General features: G+C 46.1%; 1 protein-coding gene across 4 annotated transcripts in view; it reads right to left on the reverse strand.

The window, feature by feature from the left end:
• ORC5 (origin recognition complex subunit 5) overlaps positions 1-24501 on the reverse strand; it is a 162812-nt gene that overhangs the window by 38086 nt on the left and 100225 nt on the right. For 3 of the 4 annotated variants that reach the window (XM_075926920.2, XM_075926892.2, XM_075926895.2), the window contains one exon: positions 19455-19681. The exons of the other annotated variant lie outside the window; for it this stretch is intronic. In XM_075926920.2, coding sequence (XP_075783035.2) covers positions 19478-19681 — 204 coding nt within the window. In that variant the 3' untranslated portion in view covers positions 19455-19477. Of the gene's footprint in view, positions 1-19454; positions 19682-24501 lie in introns of those variants that run through there. 4 annotated transcript variants of the gene reach the window in all.

Below are 24501 nucleotides of genomic sequence, written 5' to 3' on the forward strand. Positions count from 1 at the left end.
CTGGTCTAAGTCAAAGGCCTAACTTCCAGGTATAACAGAAGCCACCCTTAAAGCACTACCTTGTTCATCAACCCGCCATAGATAATAGATCACAGAATCATAGAACACTAGAACTAAAAGGGTCATTTAGTCCAGTCCCCTGCCCTCACAGCAGGACCAAGCACTGTCTAGATCAGGGCTACTCAACATGCGTCCCGTGGGCCACATGCGGCACATAGCCTGTTTGTTTGCGGCCCGTGGTGCAGTTTGGGTTTACACAGGGTTCAACACATGACCCGTAGGTGAGATCCTTTGAACATGGCCTCTACTGGGAACACACTCCATAAAGGTCAATTTAAGCCCATTGCTTCTTGTCCTATCCTCAGAGGCCAAGGAGAACAATTTTCTCCCCTCCTTCTTATAACCTTTTAGATACCTGAAAACTGCTATCATGTCCCCTCTCAGTCTTCTCTTTTCAAAACTAAACAAGCTCATTTCTTTCAGTCTTCTCTCATAGGTTATGCTTTCTAGTAGGGCTGTCAATTAATGTGCATTAATGCCCGTGATTAACACAGGATAGAATTAACGTGTTAAAAAAAAATTAACACACATTAATCACAGATTCGCAGAGGGCGGGAAACCAGCATGAGCTGCTCTATAGACCCTCTGGTAAGGCACAGTAATGCAAACTGCCACCAGAAGGCACACAGAAAAATGAAGTAGCAAAAAAACCCCCCCAAACTTCTGAAGACATGGTCCCAGCTCCAGCAGAGAAGTAAACAAGAAGTAAAGACCCTGAACCTTGTCCCTCTCCTCTCCCAGGTGACCATATTTTTTAAAATAAAACAGCCTGGGGGGCTTGCTCTAGTTGCCTCCCCCCATTGCAGGTCTCATCCAAGCCACCCTCTCTTTGCCTCCTGGGGCTGGGCCTAACCCTCTCCCCACATCTGATTCTGGGGCTGAGTCCCCTCCCCCCCGAACTCTGCATTGCCCATGATGGGGTCTACCCCCCCCCAGCCCAGGGGCAGACCGCTCCTGAGCTTGGGGACTGACCTCCACCCCTGAGCCACCTGCAGTTGGGGGCTGGGTCTAGGATATTCGGGTTGATGGGGAGGGCTATTTTGGAGGACTGAGAGGCTTGTAGGCTGACTGTGGGCTCATGCTGCAGTTCAGCAACCTTCTCGGTAGTGATCTTGAGCTCTGCTGTGACTCTTCTAAAGAGTTTGTTAAAGTGAGCAAAGTCATCATCAGCCAAAGGTGGAGGAGATATTACAGCCTCATCAGGTGACTATGATGAATCTGTATTCGGTGATGATTCCTCCGCGTCTTAGGAGAGCCTGGTATGAGAGGATGTTGCGCTGATGAGGTTGTGCGTGATGTATAGGAAATAGGTGGTTTGTAAGAGCTGGGCACGGTGCTGGGGTGTCTCAAATAGGAATCCCAAGAGCTCCAGTAAGGCAACTGAGAAGGGTGTGGCATTGATGGGGGCATCCAGTGGTGGCCATAACACAGAGGGGGCAAGTGTGGGTAATAATGCGGCTTGTAGTAATGCTTTGGAAGGCTGCATTGTGGGGAAAAGGATGCTTGTATCCAATCATCTTCATCGCTGGAAAATTGCGATGGTACTAGAGACAGTGTATGAGGAATGACTGGTCTCGGCAATGTATCTGTACCAAACAGCAGTGACTGAGGTGCAGATGTAACTGCCAGATCCACACTGCCCATATATAGAAGTGGAGCTGCGAGGATCGGTGCCGGAGTCTTCAGCGTCGGCTTGTACAATGCTGATGGCATGATCAGTGTGAAAGGTATTGACGGTACCAAGTATATAATCGGTGCCACAAGTCTGGTTGGTGCTGGCGGTGCTGAAGAGTGGGCTGGTGTCATTGGTAACGAGAGGGACACCGGCGGTGCCAAGACCAAGCATGGTGCCATTGGTGCCGAGATGGCTGACAGTGCCGTCTGTACCGAGGTTGCAGGAGTTGCCATCAGTGCCAATGGTGGTGATACCACAGTTTTCTGTGTCAGTGCCAAAGTTGACACCCGGGTATCCAACAGTGCCGGGGTATTCATTGGTACTGTAGAGATTACTGGAATGGCACTAAGGCATTGTTTGGAGCCCTTGTGGTTAGAAGAGGCAATGAGCAGTGGTGTCGTGATGCCTGACGTGCCAGGGGCATCATATGCACTGACATGAGACCTGTGAGCCAATTGCCTGGAGGGGGACCGCTTCTTGCTGGCTGTCTCCTACTGAACTTCTCCTTTTTGGTACCTTCTTGCCATGGGGCTGATTATGCCTCTCTAGGTTGAACTCTCGGATCCGAGACAGGCAGTAGACTCTTTTTCATTAACATCAACTTTAGTTGAAGATCTCTGTCTTTGCGTCTCTTAAGTTTGGTGCAGTGAGAGCAACTCTTAGTTAGGTGTTGTTTCCCCAGCCATCTGATGCATTGCGAGTGACCATCTAAGGTGGGCATTGCCTCTCTGCAGGAGGCACAGCGTTTAAAACCTGGTGAACCCTGCATGATGGAAAGTTGTTTTTTAATGTATTAACAAACTCACTAAATAACACTAACAAGAACAAGAAGCTAATTATGAACTATCTAAGCAATTGCAGAATCATCAAAAAAGCAGGAAATTGCAGAGCTCCATCTTGGGCCGAGGGCAGTTGAGAAGGAACCGGAGGGCACGGAACATGCATGCACGGTGCCTACTGGAAAGCATGTATTGATTGGAGCTGTGTATGCACTGCCCCCACAGGGACTGCTTCAAACTCTTCAATCCAGGTGCCAGGATGGCACCAAGACCCAGTGTGGAGCATCCACGAGGACCTCCTGAAGAAGAAAATTAGGTTCCTGTTGACACAGCAAGCCCAAGAAGGGGCCAGCAGCCCAGATCAAGAATGCAGATGCCAAGACAGGCATAAAGGAAATTAATGTCAAGGAGTAACACAGAACCCCCAGGTCCCACCAAAAGACAGGACACAGAGGAAACCAGGAGACTAACTGCAGGAAAGCCGAGATGGCTAACTGTCAACAGAAACCCTGCAGGGAGCTGGGATGCTACTGGAGGGCAACCAGGACTGAGCCAGCGTCTTTGTGCGCTGGCTCCCATCCCTTATAATGCAGAGTTATCCTGAGATGCAGTGGGAGACCAGAGATTTAGCCAGCATCTTTGTGTGCTGGCTCCTCTGTCCCTTTAATAACGCAGATCAGCAGTGGGGGGAGGGAGGAGATGATCAAGTAGTCGATAGTGCTATCTGATAAGATCCTGCTTATGGGGTAGCTGACTACTCACTCACATCCTTTATCCAGACTGAGTATTTTTCTAAAACATATAATCTACAAATGATTTTGGCCAAGATATATGGTCTGTTTTATACAGGAGATTGGACTAGATGATCACTATCATCCTTTTCTGGCCTTGGAATCTATACATCCAATATAATATATACTTTTTCTTCTCTGGGGTCTACAATTCTCAATTACCCAGCTCCAGAAAGGAGTGCTAATAATAACAACTCTTTAGTTTGGCTTACTCTCAATCACAACTTTCATCTGTTTTATGGTTTTGAAAAGCAATTGAAAAATTAAGGATTTTCATTCTCCAAATAGGGTATGACATACTTGGGTTAAGAGCCTTACTGTTCTCTTTCTGAATTATATTAAAGTGAATGTAAATCTTAACATTTTGCAGCATTATGACTATACATACCCGCTTTAGACTTAAATTTTAACTTTTGTGGCTGCATTGCTGAAAACCCACTGCTGATGGTAGTTAAATTCATACAGATGTTAAAGTCACTACTAAGTAACAAAAGGCCATTTGAAAACCACATGTCATTTAGAAAACACATTTCAGGCAAAATGACTTTGCAAAACTAGTCTCATGGAGTTAAATTCAATGACCCCAGTACAAATTATGCTACTATAAAAAGCTGTTCAAAATGATTCAGTCAGAAGCAGTCCCAGAGTAAGTTCTGTATGTTAGCCTTTGTAAAACCATAAAGCACTTTACTTTCTAAAAATCTGAACAAGTAAGGTTAAGATTTTGTCATGGTTATTTTTAGTAAAAGTCACAGACAGGTCACAGGCAATAAACAAATAGTCACAGAAGCCTGTGATCGGTCTGACTTCTACTAAAAATAATGGGGATGGGACTGACGGAGGATAACTGAAGTCCAAAGTGGTGGATAGGGGAAGTAGGCAACTCTGGGGACCCCTAACTGCTGGTGGTGGCTTCAGAGTTTTGCAGCTGGTGGTTGGGCAATGCAAGGACCCCAACCGCAACTGAGAAATTTAACAGTGAAAATGCAGCAGTGATATCTGGAAGTCACAAAATCCTTGAATTCCATGACAATCTTATCCTTAATAATGAGTAACAATCTTACAATATATTTTTTAAAGTATCTTATTTTAGAAAGTTAGTATTGTATAAGGTCTTTAAAATGGAAAGGCTGTTGTTCTGAAGGAAAACTAGTCAGTATATTACAGTATATTATCAATAAATGGCATTTACTTTTCAAGTGAAGTGGACAGGGGCTGCAGACAGGGGAGTTTTAAGAGGGAGAGCAAGAGATTCCGCTGCTGAACAGGCTCCCAGGTGAGTATACTAGCTTTTGGTGTGAGTGAGTTTGCTCTATCATTTAAATTTTGATTCTGATTTCAGGTGATTTCAGTTTAAGTTACTGTGGCAGTTGGGACTGAGTGTCTGATCCTTTGTTCCCTTGATCGGCCTCAGGATCAGCCTTCCCCTCTGGGACTAAGGAGGGGCTAGGCCTGACCTAGGCGAGCAGACTTTAAAAGTCAGAGGCAGAACAACCCGGGGAGCGAAGAGGACAGGGGGCTGCAGACAGGGGAGTTTAAGGAGGAGAGAAAGAGATCCCACCGCTGAACAGGCTACCAGGTGAGAGTACTAGCTTTTAGGATAGGATAAGGAGTCTTGTAGATAAGGGAGAAGTAGTGCATGTGGTACACTTAGACTTTAGTAAGGCATTTGATACGGTCTTGCATGATATTCTTATCAATAAAATAGGCAAATACAACTTAGATGGGGCTACTATAAGGTGGGTGCATAACTGGCTGGATAACCATTCTGAGAGAGTAGTTATTAACGATTCACAATCCTGCTGGAAGGGCATAACAAGTGGGATTCCGCAGAGGTCTGTTTTGAGACTGGTTCTGTTCAATATCTTCATCAACAATTTAGATATTGGCATAAACAGAACGTTTATTAAGTCTGCAGATGATACCAAGCTGGGATGGGTTGCAACTGTTTTTGAAGGATAGGGTCATAATTCAAAATGATCTGAACAAACTGGAGAAATGGTCTGAGGTAAATAGGATGAAGTTTAATAAGGACAAATAAAAAGTACTCCACTTAGGAAGGAACAATCAGTCTCATACATACAGAATGGGAAGTAACTGTCTAGGATGGAGTACTTCAGAAAGGGATCTAGGGTTCATAGCGGACCTCAACCTAAATATGAGTCAACAGTGTGAGGCTGTTGCAAAAAAAGCAAACATGATTCTGGGATGCATTAATAGGTATGTTGTGAGCAAGACAGAAGAAGTCATTCTTCTGCTCTACTCTGCACTGATTAGGTCTCAATTGGAGTATTGTGTCCAGTTCTGGGCACCACATTTCAAAAAAGATGGGAAGAAATTAGACAAGGTCCAGAGAAGAGCAACAAGAATTTATTAAAGATCTAGAGAACTTGACCTATGAAGGAAGACTGAAAGAATTGGGCTTGTTTAGTTTGGAAAGGAGAAGACTGAGAGGCGACATGATAGCGAGTTTCAGGTATCTAAAAGGGTGTCACAAGGAGGAGGGAGAAAAATTGTTCTCATTGGCCTCTGAGAACAAGACAAGAAGCAATGGGCTTAAACTGCAGCAAGGGAGGTTTAGGTTGAACTTTCAGAAAACACTGGAATATGTTGCATAGGGAGGTTGTGGAATCTCCATCTCTGGAGATATTTAAGAGCCAGTTAGACAGACATATATCAGGGATGGTCTAGATGGTACTGGGTCCTGCCATGAGGGCAGGGGACTGGACATGATGACTTCTCGAAGTCCCTTCCAGTTCTAGTATTCTATGATTCTATGAACTGCAAATGTAAGATTCTTAACACATCAGAGAAATTTACCCTGAAAGACACTGAACTGGGTAATATGAATATCACAACATCCTCGAGCAAGGAGTTCCACAGGTTGACTGTGTGCTGCATGAAGAAAAACTTCCTTTTGTTTGTTTTAAACTTGCTGCCTACTATTTAATTTGATGACCCCTAGTTTTTATATTATTTATGTACTTCTTTTGTTCTTTCCTTAACCTAAATCAATCATCAATCTCCTTTTATTGCTCTTCTCTGAATTCCCTATTCGTTGAAAAGTCTCAGAAAGGTGGCCGTGTTAGTCCATAACTTTAAAAACTATGAGTAGTCCTGTAGCACCTTAAAGACTAAAAAACATATATGTCTTGAAGGTGCTACACTTGTTGCTCCTATTTCTTGACATCTTTCTGATGTTAAGTAGTCCAATACTGAAAGCAGTATTCTAAGAGCAGTCATCAGTTCCACGCACAGAAACACTATTCCCACTGTGGATCATGACATAGTGTAGTCTAATTTACAATGTAAGCCCAAGGTTAGTTGTATTCAAGTCAGTAAACCCTGGGATAGAGCACCCAGATTTGGAGTACATGGAGAAGTGCTTTGGTTTTATATCTCAGATTGTACCTCCTAACATCTTGGGTTAAAATTTTTCTAAGTCAGGCTTGAATCCAGGGCTCTCATGTCCACACTCACTACTGTCCATACAGTACTGAGTCCAACTAATCATGTCTCAGACTTCCTAGTGCCTTTTTGAAATGTGGCCATTCTAAGTCTTTCAACATGGGAAAACATGACTCTCCACTCTGCCATTACAGGAAGTTTGAACAGCCTGCCAACACCTCCTGCACAGCTGTTATTTTGGTCTATGCACTTATAGCAAATAAGAGCCAACAACATGGAGGAGGCATCACTTGAAGACTTTAACTTGTTTCTGATTTTTGTTCTGTTTCAGAAAACAAGCCAAGCTTTTGAGAGATGAAGAAGCACATTTTGGCAGTTTTTTTTTAACACCCCAAAGACACCTGAGAGAGGTAATGATGGAGCAGGATGGCAGACCTAAACAGACTGGTACTGCTCACAACTCTCAGTTCAGCTGCAGATGTCCCCTCACATAGCCTGGCACTTCTGGACCACTGCCACAAGCCTAGACTTGTGGGACCACATAATCTTGCAAATCTGAGACCATCAGCAGTTGTTCAGAATTTTTGCATGAAGAAAGCTATATTTCTGAAGCTTTGTGAGCATCATAGCCTGATCCTCCAATGTAAAGACTCATGATGCAATGCTTGCCGGTCCAGAAGGAGATGGCAACAATCTTTTGGAAGTTGGCAATCCCAGACTGCTACCTGTTCATTGCCCATCAGTTTGGTGCTAGAAATACAACTGTTGGTAAACTAGGGGCAGTGTTTTCTGGAGCAACCAGACACATGGCTTACCTGAAGATGCCCACATACAGGGTGCGTCTAGACTACATTCCTCTTTCAAAAGAGGAATGTAAGTGAAGGAAATTGAAAATGCAAATGAAGTGCAGATTTACAAATCTCGTGCTTCATTTGCATAATTGCGTACGATTGCTTTTTCAAAAGTTTTTTTTTTAAAAAAAAGTGGTCTAGACGTGGTTCTTTCTGGGAAAAAACCCTTTTAGAAAGAACCCTGTATGCCTAATTTATTCAGGAATAAGGGTTGCTGAACTTTTTCGAAAAAGCAATTGGATGCAATTATGCAAAAGAAGCACGAGATTTGTAAATCTGTGCTTCATTTGCATTTTCAATTTCCTTCATTTACATTCCTCTTTTGAAAGAGGAATGTAGTCTAGATGCACCCAAAATATAGTCCTGAAGCAATTGTGGGATTTGAGAGAACAGGATGTACAAACTGAACTTGGGCCACTTATGGACTCATGGCCACACTTTGCCATCCTCAAAAAGCATGTGAAAATATAAACTGCAAAGAATACTACTCCACTGTTATACAGACCACTGTGGACCGAACTGGCCGATGTCACTTTGCGCTGCATTGGAAAAGTTCATGATGCCCATCAGCAGTCTACGTTCATAGACAAGCTGGGATATTCCATCAATCACATTGTCATAAAGGGAATTATTGATCCCCATGGTTATTCTGGGGGACTCTGTGTACCCTCTTTTGCCTTGTCCTATGAAACTGTATTAATAAAGAAGTCTGGGAAAAGGTTTAATTATACTGACCAGGTTCTTGGATGTGCATTAAACAGATTGAAATCTAATTGGACAGAGCTACAGTCAGATTTAGATTCCAGTGTCATCAATATAGTGCACAATATTGTGGTTGCTCTTTGTTATACAGTAAAACTTGCACTATCCAGCACATAACTATCTGGAAAACTTTAGAAACTGGCAAATTTCCTAGGGGCTTAGCGCGGCCCGGTGCTTTGATCCAGCTGGCACGAGGCTGGGCGCAGCCTTGTGGCACACCGCTATGATCCAGCCAAACGGGAGCTGGATTGGGTAGCTGGCGGCCCCTGTCTAATGGGGGTCGCAGATCCAAAAAGGAACCCTCAGATAACCAGAATTTTTAGATAACTGGAATGCTCTAATCCCCGAGTATGCCGGATAACACAGGTTTTACTGTATTTCTAAAGCCAAATGTGAATAATTCCCTTTGAATGGAACTATGACAGTGTTGGACTGCTAAACTGGTATAGGTTGAAACTTTCTAGTCCTGCACTTTCTGGTCTGGCACTATTCATGGTCCAGCATGATTTTAGTTAGCTGGATGTCCAGTTATGGAAGTGGCTGAGTTTTCCATGGTCCCATAGCGCAGGTTTTACTGTATAACACAGTTGTTTAAAGTCCCCAGTCCTGGCTTCCAGTGTTCCGTGCTGTTATTTAGCTCTAATTTACACCTAATCGTCTTCTAAGATTCAAATAAGCAGTAGAAATGTTGGTAATGGTGCTACACAATATTGACCACCTGTGGTTCAGCAAATTCTCTGGTTTGGCATAGGCCAGGTCCCAAGGGTGCCAGACTAGAGAGATTTAAGCTGTATATTCAGTCAGAAAATGTACATACTACAACTATACGAGGATGCACCCCAGCAACCTAAGTCAGGTGTAGTTCCACATTACAGACTTGCAAGGACCAATGAAAAAGGGAAAACAGAACCTTTATAAATGTGCTGAGGTTGTATGCAATGGTTTATGGGGGATGGATTGCCATGCAATATACTTATAAATAACCTGACCACTTATGTGCCATTACCACACCAAAATACCAGTAAGAAGACGTTTACAAAAAGTGCTAATAATGAAATTGTGTACAAGCCAGAAGCCCCCTATTGTTGCTTGTTCCTTGGTTTCCTGTCTCCTTTCCCTTCCTTTCATATTGGTCAAGCACTTGGTTCTAGGGGAGAGGCATTCACTGAAGAGGGAATATATATGGAAAGACTGCATGGGGCACAGTTGCTCTGCCCACTTACACATATGGATCTACTACATGGGTTACCCAGCCATGAAGTTGTCCAAGCTGTTCCTGGACTTCAATACAGATCACCACAGAGGGCAATTAAACTGTGGTGTGGGTGGAGCAGAAGCCGGTGCTCTTATAGTTCTTTCCGTTGATCTCTGTCATCCTCCCGTAGCTAGAATGCCTATTACAAGAACTGTAAAGCAAATGACTGCTGTGCTCATGCCACAGTCCTGTCCTCAAGCTACACAGACAGTCTGAGCCTCTAGTTATAACTTTCCTCATGCTGTTAGTCTCTATGAGTATGTATACACTTACCCCCTAGTTCAAACTAGGGATGCAAATGTAGGCATTCGAAATAGTAAATGAAGCCGGGATTTAAATATCTCATGCTTCATTAGCATAATCTTGGCCGGATGCTGTTTCGGAACCCAGCTGATTCGAAAGTGAAAGTGCACTCCAGGCCGCGTTAAGTTCGAATCAAACCCCTTGGTTCAAACGTGGCCTGGAGTGCACTTTTACTCTTGAATCAGCTGGGTTCTGAAACAGCGCACGGCCAAGATTATGCTAATGAAGCACGAGATATTTAAATCCAGGTTTCATTTACTATTTTGAATGCCTACATTTGCATCCCTAGTTCGAACTAGAGTGCAAGTGTAGACATACCTTCTGTCTGATACTGGGTCTGCTTGTTGTCTCTGTCCAGAACTTCAACCAAAAGTTCATTACAGAAATGATTCCTCTTGGAACAGTCCACAAAGGTGCGGTGACCTAGACTTGTGCTGCAATGCGAGCGAGCTGTGGAAGGACTGCAACCAGTAGAGGTTGAGGGGCCTGGAACAGGACAAGACAAAGTGGATTACTGTCTAAAATAGCTCAGTGCAGGATGACAGAAAAACTGTAGAAAGAACTTCAATATTTCGTGAGACGAATTCTTCAGACTAGAGAGCCTCCCTGGACACAGCTGCATTAATGGCAGCAAAAGAAATGCAGAGACAATACTAAAAAAAAAAATCACAGCTGCTTTTATTTTACCCCTAAATATTGAACAACTTATGTTTCTGGGGACAGTTGGATGCTGTGCTACAAAAGGTTTCCCTATTTAGACATTTTGCATTTTGGAGAACATAACAGTTCTCATGACAGTCAAATTGGCAAAGGGAAATATTATTCCAAGCTGGCAGTGGAAAACCACTTAATTTAAGCAACCAAAGTATTCAAACATATGACTGAGCAGCACATCTATGAGTGAAGTGGGCTGGTCAGTTACCAAGGTGATCCCGAAAATATGCACTTCCTTGAAATGTGACTACCTATTGAATTCCTGGTACAGGAAAAATTTGCAGCTATGAGCACCCAGGAATAACGAAGGACTCAACAGGTTACCACATTAGCTTCTACATTGCTTAGCTGGTTTGACAGCATGTAAATACACAGAACTCCTCTGCCATCTTCCTTACTACCTTACCTCATCCACCACATTTCTTCACAAAATTTCAAACTGCAGTCATACTTGGGACAAATGGTTGTCACCTGTAAACTGCATGGATACATTAACTAAAATTGTCACAAATCATGGGTAGTGTGAATGGTTAGCATGAGTGAATTAACAGTAAGTGAGCTGAAGAGAGGCCATGCTGAGGTCCAGGCAAGAGCTCAGGAGGATTATGGACTTGTTTACAGCTTTAAGAAAAAGGACTGTGCAAAACAAAAGAACTGTGTATGTGTGCTTAGGAGACAAAATGGTACAGAAGGAGGCAACGTTTCTAGATAAGGAGTTACAAGGGAGAGACCTAGTCAAGGACATTCTATTGTTTCAGAATTGGGTGTTGTAAGCAGGATGCCCCAAGATCGGTCGTAAGACCACCCGCAGAAGGGGGTGGGGGGAGTGCAACCTACAGACATCACCCCACCCAGACCCAGACTGTGTGTAACCAATGGATATTTCTCCACATGAACTGATTTCCCCTCCCCGAGGGGTTATATACCATAACATTTTGCCCCACAAGTTGGAGTCCATCACTTCGGCATATTGGGGTGACGTGCATGTCGGACTTTCACTTCAAGCAAATCAATCAACATTACCTGGGGTCTGGCCAGCCCCATAGGGTGAGTGAAATGTGTGTATAAGTGTGTATGTGCTAAATTGAATTAAGAATTAGGCTGCTAAATTGGGTTAAAGATTAGATTTAGATTAATTATTTCATTTAAATATTGCTTTTAATGCTTGTGATGCCTCCTAATGTCTTTAATGCCATTTTAATTGCTTTGTACTAAATATATACATATAGTGCTTTTAAAACTGTTCCTGAATTGCTTGCAATAAAACTTGTTAAAGGTATAGCTGAAATACTGTGGGAGCCTCTTCTTTTCTGTGAATGCTGTACAGTACCTATATTGTGATTTGGCCTGATCATCCGGATCACAGCGCCCTGTTGTGACAATACTGAGTTGTTACAGAGCAGCACCCCTATAGGAATGTCTAGATAAATTCATTTTTGGTAATAAACAGGAATACCCTAGTAAAAATGTGCACAATTTATCTTTCCAGTTTAAAAACCAACCAAACAAAAAACATTCTCAAGGTATTTTGTAATGTTTGCATTTCCTGGAAGCAATTTTGAATTCCATATAGAGATGGTGGGGAGGGAAGCTGCAAAGGAATACAATCCACCATTAAGAGATGCATGCTGCTACTTGGGTTTTGTAATAATTTTTGCATTAGTTCACATAACAAAAATCTCTCCCCTACTTGTATATTACCAAACATTAAAAAAGAATCAGAAACATATTATGCTTTGAGGCAGTTTTGTATATTCAGTTTATGCTGCTGGTTCTGTGGTGGACTGTTCTGGGTGGAAAGGTATAGTTAGTTGGAGTGGGCAGGAATCAAAAAGCTTCTCCAAGTGTCGCCCTAGGTTGTGCTACAGCTGCTCCTGCAGCAATGCTTCCTTGAGGACTGGTGTCAGCAACAGAATCATTTCACTGGTCTAATTTGGCATCTGCTGCTAGCTCTCATCAGTTCCCATGCTGGATCTTTGACTACATTGTGCACTGCACCACAAGCTTTGTGCTCAACCCGTACCCAGCAGCACCTGGTCAAACGCCTCATAAGATGGCATGTAAGTGAGCTGCCCAAAGAGCAGTTCTGGCCCTTGGTTTTCTGAGTCCTGAGTCACTTAGTCCACTCTTCGCACTGGTCACCAGTCTGGTAACTATCCACTGCAGCCTTAATCTTCCTTGCTATTTGCTGGTATTCATGGTCATTTACCAAAATCTGGCTGTGCTCCCATGAAACAGCATGCTTTGTAAAGGGCTTCGGGTCAACCTCCACTGCAAACACAGAGATTCCCGAAGGTGCATGTATCTTAATGGTCAGAATACAACAGAAAGGTCAAACACTGACTTATTAAGCACCTGTACCATAACAATGGGGGAAGGGAGGAGGAGGTATTTCCATTTCTCTGGTATTGACTGGTGATACAGAGGACAAAGGAAGTTGGCCCATGGAATCGTGACATACTTTTGGCTGACTCTCAGGACCCAAGTTCTGGGTTTACACTGCAATGGAGTGTAAAAGCTGGGTTCTGGCTTGACTTAAGCTCAAAACCGCTCTGTGTGAAGGGTCCCTAGCACCCTGGGTCCAAGAAGAGTCAGATTTGTGTGTAGCTGGAAGGGGAATTTATTGTAGTATGTCTACACATAATGCCCCCATCTGTGTTATCATGTTGGCTATTTTACTGCAGAACTGCATGCCAAACACTTAGGCTGTGTCTAGACTGGCAAGTTTTTCCGCTAAAGCAAGTGCTTTTGCGGAAAAACTTGCCAGCTGTCTACACTGGCTGCTTGAATTTCCGCAAGAACACTGACGATCTCGTGTAAGAAATCAGTGCTTCCTGCGGAAATACTATGCTGCTCCCGTTTGGGCAAAAGTCCTTGTGCGCAAAGGGTTTTGCGCAAAAGGGCCAGTGTAGATAGCTCAGATTTGTTTTGCGCAAAAAAGTCCCGATCGCGAAAATGGCGATCGGGCCTTTTTTGCACAAAAGTGCATCTAGATTGGCATGGACGCTTTTCCGCAAAAAGTGCTTTTGCGGAAAAGTGTCCATGCCAATCTAGACGCTCTTTTCTGCAAATGTTTTTAACGGAAAACTTTTCCATTAAAAGCATTTGTGGAAAATCATGCCAGTCTAAACATAGCCTTAATGTTCTGACTGTTTCTGCCCCTTTAGGGAATCTGACCTCGTTTGCAATATTTCTCTTTTTACTGATTTTTCTTTTATTTCCCCCACATGTATATTTTTGCATTTGTTCAGGTTAAACCTTGTTTTGCTATTTTAACATTGGTTCCTCTGTATCAGTTTTCTGTGACACTTATGTTTGCAATGGCACACAATTTAAATAGTATCTGCAAATATCCGTATGTTATTAGTACCCTTTTCCAGATTATTACTTTAAGTGTTAAATAAGACTAGGTTTACTGTCAATAACTGTTGTCTTGCACTGGCCACCAGCAAATTCAATTAATAACTTTGTCACTGACTTTTTCAATCCTTCTAAGAATATTCATATCCAACTAAATTTGAATTAACTTTTCAAGCAAGACACATTAACAAATGTTTTACCAAACTCCAGATATTTTGTAACATTCTCAGTCTCACCATATGTTTATTTCTGCCATAAACATCTATTGAGTATGACACTATTGGTGTTGATTAGAATAACTTTTCCTGTTACCCTCTAGACATTTATGGGTTTTTAAATATTTGTTTTACTATGTTGTAACTAGAAATTGAAGTCTTGAACAGTAATTGCCAGGATCACACTTGGAAAAGAATCTGTACACATTTGCTTTAACAATCCTCATGTCGTGTTCCATTTATTACAGTATATTTTGCTATATTTCTTAGCAGATCTCTCTGAATCTACATTAAATCACCCTCTTTGATTGAGCACACCCTTCTTTTAGACTGTAAGCTCTACGGGGCAGGAAATGTTATTTAACATCTTTGTATAGCACATTGTGACTTCACGCTGGCTTAAGGTCTTTAGGCATTATTGCAATATACATACTAGATGAATATCTATATCATACCACAACTCTACATGGTGTTTTACAAAGATATTTTAAAGTGACATGGTCACTGTTGCACAGGCTTACAATCTAAGGCTGTGAACTCTGCCACTTGTGCAAGCCCCTGCGCATCTGGAATCCCTTTGGCTCTACAAAGGTGCAGGAGTCTATGAACCGGTGATAGCTTGCAAGAGTGGATCCTAAATTAGACTACCATCTGTGATGGATAGGAGTGCTGGCCAGCACTCAGTGACTAAAGGGTTAAACTCAGGTAATTAGGGGATGTTGGCAGGGAGTCAAGAGAGCCAATGGTAGAAATTGTTGAAATGTGAATTGAGGAAATATACATGCCTGCTGTTTCCTTTGTGTATTAAGCTAAGAGAAGCAAGATGAAGTAAATCAGGGTATATTTACACTACAAAGTTAGTTCAAACTAATGGACGTTAGTTCGAACTAACTTTCATAGGCGCTACACTAGCGCTCCGTTAGTTCGAATTTAATTCGAACTAACGGAGCGCTTAGTTCGAACTAGGTAATCCTCATTCCACGAGGATTAAGCCTAGTTCAAACTTGCTAGTTCGAATTAAGGGCTGTGTAGACCCTTAATTCGAACTAGTGGGAGGCTAGCCCTTCCCAGCTTGCCCTGGTGGCCACTCTGGCCAACACCAGAAAAGTTGTCTGCCCCCCTCCCGGCCCCGGAGCCCTTAAAGGGCCACGGGCTGGCTACACAGTTTGTGCCAGTTGCAAAGCTGCCAGCACCCGTGCCAGCACACCCTGCACCTGACACCCATGAGCCAGCCACCCGAGGACACCCAGCTCTCCCCCTCTTCCCGGGACCAGCCTGGCGGCTCCCAGGAACCTGCCCGGGGCCGCAAGAGGCGGGCGCCCACGTGGTCTAGTGCAGAGATCGTGGACCTCATCGAGGTTTGGGGGGAAGCCTCCAATGTCCACGATCTCCGCACTAGCCACAGGAACGCAGCAGTCTATGGCTGCATGGATGCCAGCCTGGCCGCCAGGGGCCACCAGCGCAGCCGGGAGCAGGTGCGCTTGAAAATCAAGGACCTGCGGCAGTCCTACTCCCGGGCCTGCCAGCCAGGGGCTGACCCGGAGGCGTGCCCCCAGTTTTTGGCTCTGGACCGCCTCCTGGGGCTCATGCCGTCCCTGCCCCCCGGGACGTGATAGACCCCGGAGCAGAGGGACCGCTCCAGGAGACGGAGAAGGAGGAGGGCTCTGAGAGCCAGGAGCTTGCTGGCAGCCTGCCCAGGACCCGGGACCCCCGACTCCCGAGGCACCCCACAGAGCCGCTCGCCTGTGTCCGAGGCCGGGGAGGCGTCCACCTGTGAGTACCATCTTGCTCCCCTTATGTGTACGGGTGGCTGGGGCGAGAGGGAGCCCCGGGACTGTGCGCCTGGGCCTTGCCCACCACAGAGCAGCAGCTGGGGATCCTGCAGGGGCCCTGGCCTTGCAGAGGGGAGCTGGGTTTCACACACCTGGGCCCCTGGGGTAATTGACCGCTGGTCTTGTTTCACCACAGCCGCAGCACCTGGGCCTGCAGGGTGCACCACCCCGCCTGCAGCAGCTGCCCGTGCCCGGGCAAGCAGGCGAGCCAGGAACCAGGAGGAGTACCAGAGGCGGCACCTCTGGTTCCTGGAGCAACATCTCTGTCTCCAGGACCACTGGGTCCAGCAGGACCTGAGGCTGCGCCGGAGGAGTCTGGAGGCCCTGGAGGAGCAGGGCCGTGCCCTGCGAGGCCACCTCCAGAGCCTGCTGGACCGCTTCCCAATTCCTCCTGCTCCCTCTGCTCCCCCAGCTCCCCCTCCTGCTTCCTCCACACCCCCCGTCCCTCCTGCCCCACCCTCCACAACCATTCCCCACCAACGCCCCCAGATCTGCAGTGTGGCGAGACGGGAGAGGCAGCTGGACTCCCACCCCTGAGCTTTCCTTTCCCTTCCTCCCTTCCCTCCCCTTCCTGCTCCCTCATCCCAGGTTTCCCCCTCCCCTCTCCCACTCTTCTTCCTCCCACCCCCCACCCCAGTTATGTTAAATAAAAAGACATTTTTGTTTGAAAAACAGGTGTCTTTATTTGACAGTAGGTAGGGAGGGGAAAGGGGAAGGTGGTAGGGTGGAAGAAGGCCCCAGTGGGGCATGCAAGGGAGAGGTCAGTCCTCCTCCTCCACCAGGAAGCTCTCCCGCAGGGCTTCCCGGATCCGGACGGTCTCCCGCTGGGCTTCCCGGACAGTGGCGGTGCGGGGCTGACCGTAGTCCAGCCATGTGGTCAGCCTCAGCCATCCAGGCTGGCAGGAAAGCCTCCCGCTTTCTCTCACATAAATTGTGGAGCACACAACATGCTGCCACCACGGGAGGGATGTTGTGCTCGGCCAGGTCCAGACGGGTGGGGAGGCATCGAAAGCGGGCTTTCAGTTGCTCGAAGGCCCCCTCCACCACGATGCGGGCCCTGGTCAGCCTGGCACTGAAGGCCTGGCGGGAGGGATTGAGGTGCCCCGTGTAGGGCTTCATCAGCCACGGCTGCAGTGGGTAGGCGGCATCCCCCACCAGGCACACGGGCATGTCCACGTCCCCGACCCTGATGTGGCGGTCAGGGAAGAAGGTCCCATCCTGCAGCCACTGGCACACGGAGGAGTTGCGGTACACCCAGGCATCGTGTGCTTTGCCGGACCAGCCCACATTAACGTCCGTGAACTGGCCCCGATGGTCACACACGGCCTGCAGGAGGATGGAGAAGTACCCCTTGCGGTTCACGTACCGGGACGCCTGGTGTTCTGGGGCACGGATGGGGATGTGCATCCCGTCGATGGCCCCCCCGCAGTTGGGGAAGCCGAGGGCGCCGAATCCCCGGATGATGGCGTCCGGGTCGGCGAGGCGGACCACCCTGCGGAGCAGCACCCGGTTGATGGCCTTGACCACCTGCGGAGAGAGACACAGCAAACCGCCAATCAGTGGGGTGCCCAGGTGGCTGGGAGCATTCGTGCCCTGGCAGTGCCCCGCGCCCCACTCCCGGAAGTAACCCCCCTGGCGGCGTGTATTACGGCTGGGACAGACCGACCCCTCCGGTGCGGGGCGCTTTCGCCTCCTCCCGCCCCCCCTTTGTCCCTGGGGCGGCCCATCCCCTCCTCGCAGCCCCCCTCCCCCCCGGCGCAGTGGCTGACGAGTGCCATACCTGCATGAGCACCGCTCCAACGGTGGATCTCCCCACGCCGAACTGGTTCCCGGCGGATCGGTAGCTGTCCGGCGTGTAGAGCTTCCAGAGGGTGATGGCTACCCACTTCTGGAGGGGGATGGCGGGCCTCATGCGAGTGTCCCTTCTGCGCAGAGCAGGGGCGAGCCACTCGCAGAGCTTCAGGAAGGTGTCCCTCCTCATCCTGAAGTTCTGGGTCCACTGTCGGTCTTCCCAGCACTCCAGGACAATGTGGTCCCACCAGTCGCTGCTGGTGTCCAGACGCCAGACGCGGCGGGGCACGCCAATACCGGGGCGCCTTCGCGGCTCCTCCACGGCCCCCAGAGCGGCCAGGTGGAGAGGCAGGGGGCTGACGTGCACCAGGTGGTGCCAGGCAGCCTCGAGCCATTGGTGGCAGGCTTGCAGCAGCAAGTCCAGAAAATGCACCAGAAAGTGCAGGGCGAGCTCTGGCTCCATGTTGCCACCTGCGGCGGCAGCCCCGAAGGGAAGCACCGACACAGATGGGCACAGAGACCAACGCTTTGCTGTCCCTCGGCGAGGTTGGCAAGCAAGCGGAAAAGCTGAGAATCGGCTGTCCGGGGGGGTGCCTTTAAGCACGAGCCTCAGATAGCCTCAGACAGCAGCCACACAAAGCAACTACTGACCTGATGCCCTGCCAGAACCGGTTTCAGCCGCCCTTAAATGCCCCCCTGCGTCCAATCAGTGTGGACGTGCTAGTTCGAATTAGCAAAATGCTAATTCGAACTAGTTTTTAGTTCTAGACGCGTTAGTTCGAATTAGCTTAGTTCGAATTAACTAATTCGAACTAAGTTTAGTTCGAATTAGCGCTGTAGTGTAGATGTACCCTCCGACATAACTACGATGCCTACAAGGAATACTGAGCATAGGAATGGACTGGGCCTTGAAATATAGATCAGTATGGATTGTGAGTAGATAGAGAAATGAATATCTAGTCACAATCAGGTAATTTTTTTGTTTGGTTAAACTTCTCTGTGCTAAATCAATGTGCACGCCCCATTAACTACATCTAAGTTGCACCCAGATATATTATGTTTCTCTGTATTTTATTCTGTTCTCTTCTCAGTTGCTCTGTAAAACCTAGCAACCAAATGTTTTATCAAGTATATCTTTTGGTTTTGTTAATAAAATCACCTTTTTTAAGGTGATGATTTGATTCTTGTGTCCTGGAAGGTAACAGGAGGTCAGTGTGTACCTGCCTAGAGTGTGAGATCAACTATTAGAGACTGGAGTTTGTTTTCTTTTTCTTTTCTTCAGCTCTCTTGTCGTAAAAGAGCTTGGAGTACTCCTCTAGAAGAAGTTCAAGTGCTCTTCCTGGGTTTAAGAAGAAGGGAGTTAATTACACACTTTTTGGTGGTAGCTGCCTCTCAAGGTAGCTTTATGGTAGATGAATCTGTGGCCTTAGGGAGTTTTTTTTTAAGCAGAAGCCCATAGAGCAGGCGTGGTCAACCCACGGCTCTCAAGCCACATGCAGCTCTTCCCCGCCCCCCCCCCCCCATCAGTGTGGCTCGCAAAGCTGCCCCCGTACCTCCTGAACACAGCCCACGCCTCCTGGCTCCCCTGTGCTCACCAGGCAGGGGAGCTGTCTGGATCAAAATGGCGGATAAAATATGGTGGCCATGGATGCCGAGAGGAACTTGCTGAGGCCAAAAAGCCTCAAAAAGCCTTTGTAGAAGACCAGTCCTCTGCAACTTTTTGCCCCGGATCTTCATGCTGGATCCAGCTGGATTTTGGCTCTTTGTCTGGCACGGGTTGGCCATCTTTCCTATAGAGGCACAGTATTACAGGTCTCTTGCGGGCCCCCACCTTCTGCAGACGGAGTGCCAGAGTGGAGAACAGTCCTGACACCATCTTTACACTCTAGAGAAGCATTCAGGGAAAAGATGTACTGGAGTTTTAAAAAATAAAAATCAATCATTTTAGATAAAATTACCCATGTACAAAATGATAGAAAAATCATATTGAACATACACTGCTCTCTTAAAGAAGTTTTTAACATTTGTGCTAATTGCAATCTATTTTTGGATGCTTTCGATAATTAAGTGTTGAAAGGGTATTGATTCAATCTCTCAGAGGGAACAGGATATTAAGTTTATTTTAATTAAAACAACCACCTCAGGAGGATTTGACCTAAATACTTTTTTATATTTCAAAAGAAATTGTATTGACAAGGCTAGACAAATGATCACATCTATAGGAGTTTGATGTGTGGATCTTCTCTAAAAATGACTATTTTTAAAAAGTGTGCCATATTTATGATTTCAAAATTTCCAATTCCAATTATCAAATGTGCTCAGATCAGCCCGAGATCAGTTGAAAGACCAGGAGGTGCCTTCGGAAGTCACAATCTTTCTCATTGACTGCTCTGCAGCAATGCCACTACAACACTATCACAACAATCACACTGCAAACTAATTATTCTATCCCTAAATGTTCAGGTTCATGATAATGGTGTAGCCCTGTTGGAGCTTCTCCTCTACTATCCGCAGTAAGGCTTCTAACTTGATGGTATAGGCTGAGGCTGTTTCTCTAGGAAGCTGGCATCTCTCATAAAAGTCTGCCATGGGGTCCAATGATAAATGACAGTCACTGTATTCTGCTCTAAGCTCTTCAACAGCTCGGGCTGGAAAGTGCTCCTGAGGTGGCAGATTAAGGACTAATTTACGGGCTCCCCCACTTAGGTATCTAACAAGAGTGGGGACCTTCAAAGGCTCAGAAATGCCAGTGGCTGCTAGCAGATACTCTATATCTTTTATCCAGTCCTCAATGTCTACTCTGCAATCTGTACCACCACTGAAAACAGGCACCCCACGGATTTGGTGCTGTGCAGGGAGGTACGGTACTGCTATGCTCTTCCCTAAGGTTCCCCTCCAACAGCTATATCCTTAGCCACAGGGATCTCTAGGCCACGACACCCATTGGGGGTCTCTACTTTCACTGACACCAACCGCGGGTCATACCAACCCCCCTGGGCTCCAAACAGTGAGTTCATATTGTCCTGGTGTGGCAGATTGCTAACTCTGTGCAAACTAATCAAGCTTCCCCTATCCAAGTCACGGCACCAGTAGCTAAAAAAATGTAACCCTTCCTGTTGGCTAGCCCAGTGTGAGGTTATTCAGCATAGGGGAAGCTTGTGACTTCTTACACCACTGTGGGAGTGGAGGGGTGGTAGGCCTGAGGCTGCTTAGTGTGCTCTGAATTGTGTATGTGTGAATGCACCTTTCAAGTAGGAATAAGGGATCTTCCGGAAAAGGGCTTATTTTCCGCAAGATCCCGTCTAGACTGGCGCTTTTCTCCGGCAAAAGCCCGAGCCGGAAAAAGGCAGCAGCCATGTTCATGCAAATGCCGCGGGGGATATTTAAATCCCCCGCGGAATTTGCAATTCCGAAGTGTCTCATTAGCATCCCTTTTCCGGAAAGGGGTGCTAATGTAGACACAGCCTTAAGGTAATACAACAGAAGTGGTACAGGACCAAAAAGATGGACTCCAGGATTAGGGCTTAGAATAGCATATGACGACACACCACAGTGAAAAGTTTTCATAGAATCATAGAACCATAGACCTGGAAGAGACCTCAGAAGGTCATCAAGTCCAGCCCCTTGCTCTAGGCAGGACCAATCCCAACTAAATCAACCCAGCCAGGGCTTTGTCAAGCCGAGACTTAAACACCTCTAGGGATGGAGACACCACTACTTCTCTAAGTAACCCATTCCAGTGCTTCACCACTCTCCTAGTGAAATAATTTTTCCTAATATTCAACCTGGACCTCTCCCACCACAACTTGAGACCATTGCTCCTTGTTCTGCCATCCGTCACTACTGAGAACAGCCTTCCTTCATCCTCTTTGGAACCTCCCTTCAGGAAGTTGAAGGCTTTTATCAAATCCCCCCTCACTCTTCTCTTCTGCAGACTAAACAGACCCAACTCCCTCAGCCTCTCCTCATAGGTCATATACTCCAGCCTCCTAATCATTTTGGTTGCCCTCTGCTGGACCCTCTCCAATGCATCCACATCCTTTTTGTAGTGGGGGGCCCAGAACTGGACACAATACTCCAGATGTGGCCTCACCAGAGCCAAATAAAGGGGAATAATCACATCTCTAGACCTGCTGGCAATGCTCCTCTTAATGCAATCTAATATGCCATTAGTTTTCTTGGCTACAAGGGCACACTGTTGACGCATATCCAGCTTCTCATCCACTGTAACCCCCAGGTCCTTTTCTGCAGAACTACTACTTAGCTGGTTGGTCCCCAGCCTGTAACAATGCTTGAGATTCTTCTGTCCCAAGTGCAGGACTCTGCACTTGTCCTTGTTGAACCTCATCAGATATCGTGGCCCAATCCTCCAATTTGTCTAAGTCACTCTGGACCCTATCTCTGCCCTCAAGTGTATCTACTTCTCCCCCTAGCTTAGTGTCATCTGCAAACTTGCTGAGGGTGCAATCCATCCCCTCATCCAGATCATTAATAAAGATATTGAACAAAACCGGTCCTAGAACCGAACCTTGGGGCACTCCGCTAGAAACCGACCGCCATCCTGACACCGAGCCGTTGATCACTACCCGCTGGGCCCGGCCTTCTAGCCATCTTACCATCCATCTTACCGTCCATTTATCCAATCCACATTCCCTTAACTTGCTGGCAAGAATACTGTGGGAGACCGTATCAAAAGCCTTGCTGAAGTCAAGGTATATCGCATCCCTGACTTTCCCATGTTCACAGAGCCAGTTACCTCATCATAGAAGCTAATCAGATTGGTCAGGCACGACTTGCCCTTTGTGAATCCATGCTGACTATTCCTGATCACTTTCCTCTTTCTTAAGTGCCTCAAAATGGATTTAGACACAGAAAAGTGCCCAAACACAGACACCTGTATAGGCTTCAGCTGCAGATTCATATAGATCATAACAGAGTGGCAATCTGAAGATGACAAAGGCACAAGTAATTGTGGTAAGGTCCATATAAAAGGGAAATGGTCACACAATCACCACATCAAACAAAGATGAATGTTTCAAGGGCTACTGGTCTCTCTCAGGTACAAAGTGAATTTCACTGACAAAAAACAAGTAGACACCTTGATGACAGAGGCAGACACCAAACCCTCGCTGCTTTCTAAGATTCTTCCTCAGACACATTCATTCCAGGTTTAAGTCTCTAACAGTTTCTTTTAATCTAACCCTCTCTCTCAGCCTGGCTGTTGGCAGAAGACATATCTGCTGAAAAACTGCACATCACTGCCAGCTGATAACTCCACACCCCAACTTCTATTTCCTTTCAGGTCTTACATATATGCTGAAAGTAATGAATGCTGAATTCCACAGCATTGCCTCTTGAAATTTCTCTGATAGGAGGAAATAAAACCTTTCAAGTATTATCTCATCCATCCCTATGACAATGTGCATTAGAGTTGTAAAAAGTGGTGTTAATCAGTTGGCTGATCCAAAAGAATATGAATGGATGCTAATTTTTGTCTATAAGAAAGCTATCAATCATCAAACAGACAAAAGCACTCTCGGGCTCATATGCTGGTTGAAACCCAAAGCCAGGGGGAGCTTGATCTTGCAGTGCTTTATAATCTCTCCAAATGGATAGGATAGACACAAAAAAGCAGCACAACAGCTACCTCATCAGTGAAGGAATGGGTTTCTTGAACAAGGGGCTACACACTTAGGGTACGTCTAGACTACATGCCTCTGGCGACAGAGGCATGTAGATTAGGCTACCAGACATAGGAAAATGAAGCGGCGATTTAAATAATCGCCGCTTCATTTAAATTTACATTGCTGCCGCGCTGAGCCGACAAACAGCTGATCAGCTGTTTGTCGGCTCAGCGCGATAGTCTGGACGCGCGGGTGTCGACATCAAAGGTATTTGTCGACCACCCAGGTATACCTCATCCCAGGAGGCATACCTGGGTGGTCGACAAATACCTTTGACGTCGACCCCCGCGCGTCCAAACTATCGCGCTGAGCCGACAAACAGCTGATCAGCTGTTTGTCGGCTCAGCATGCGCAGCCATGTAAATTTAAATGAAGCGGCGATTATTTAAATCGCCGCTTCATTTTACTATGTCTGGTAGCCTAATCTACATGCCTCTGGCGACAGAGGCATGTAGTCTAGACGTACCCTTAGTGGCATGCAGCAGACTGTCCTCTTTTGACGAATCATTAAAATATTTTGCTATTTGATTTTACAATTCAAAGTGACATTTGAACTGGCAGATAGGAGTGCACATCTACATCACAATCTATAATCCAAACTAAACCAGGATAGAGATGGTGTTTGTCTTCATGCGGCTGATCCTACAAAAGCAGCAAATGTAGTCAGAATCTGATCAGTTTTATCTCTGGAGTAGATTGGGGCTAAAATTGCCATATGTTTGCATCTCAAAAACAATTTGAAAAAGAGAAAATCTAGGTAATTGAAGATTAAGATACTTATTGGATTTAAAAAGATAACCACCACAAACACTGGTGGAGAGAAGACCTACCTTTTTCTCTAAGAAAATGTTCTGAACTTATTTCATAAACAGAGAAATGTGTAATAAGTGCTACCATGGTAACAATTCACTTATTGAACAACAGAGCAAATCATTACACAAAACCTTCATAGCAAGCAAATATTTGTGGCAGATTTAGTACTACCCTTCCTATGTCTCCTTCAGTACAGCGTTTATTTTTC

The sequence above is a fragment of the Pelodiscus sinensis genome, chromosome 1 (assembly GCF_052426305.1).
Source record: "Pelodiscus sinensis isolate ZL-2025 chromosome 1, ASM5242630v1, whole genome shotgun sequence".
NCBI classification, from domain to species: Eukaryota; Metazoa; Chordata; order Testudines; family Trionychidae; genus Pelodiscus; species Pelodiscus sinensis.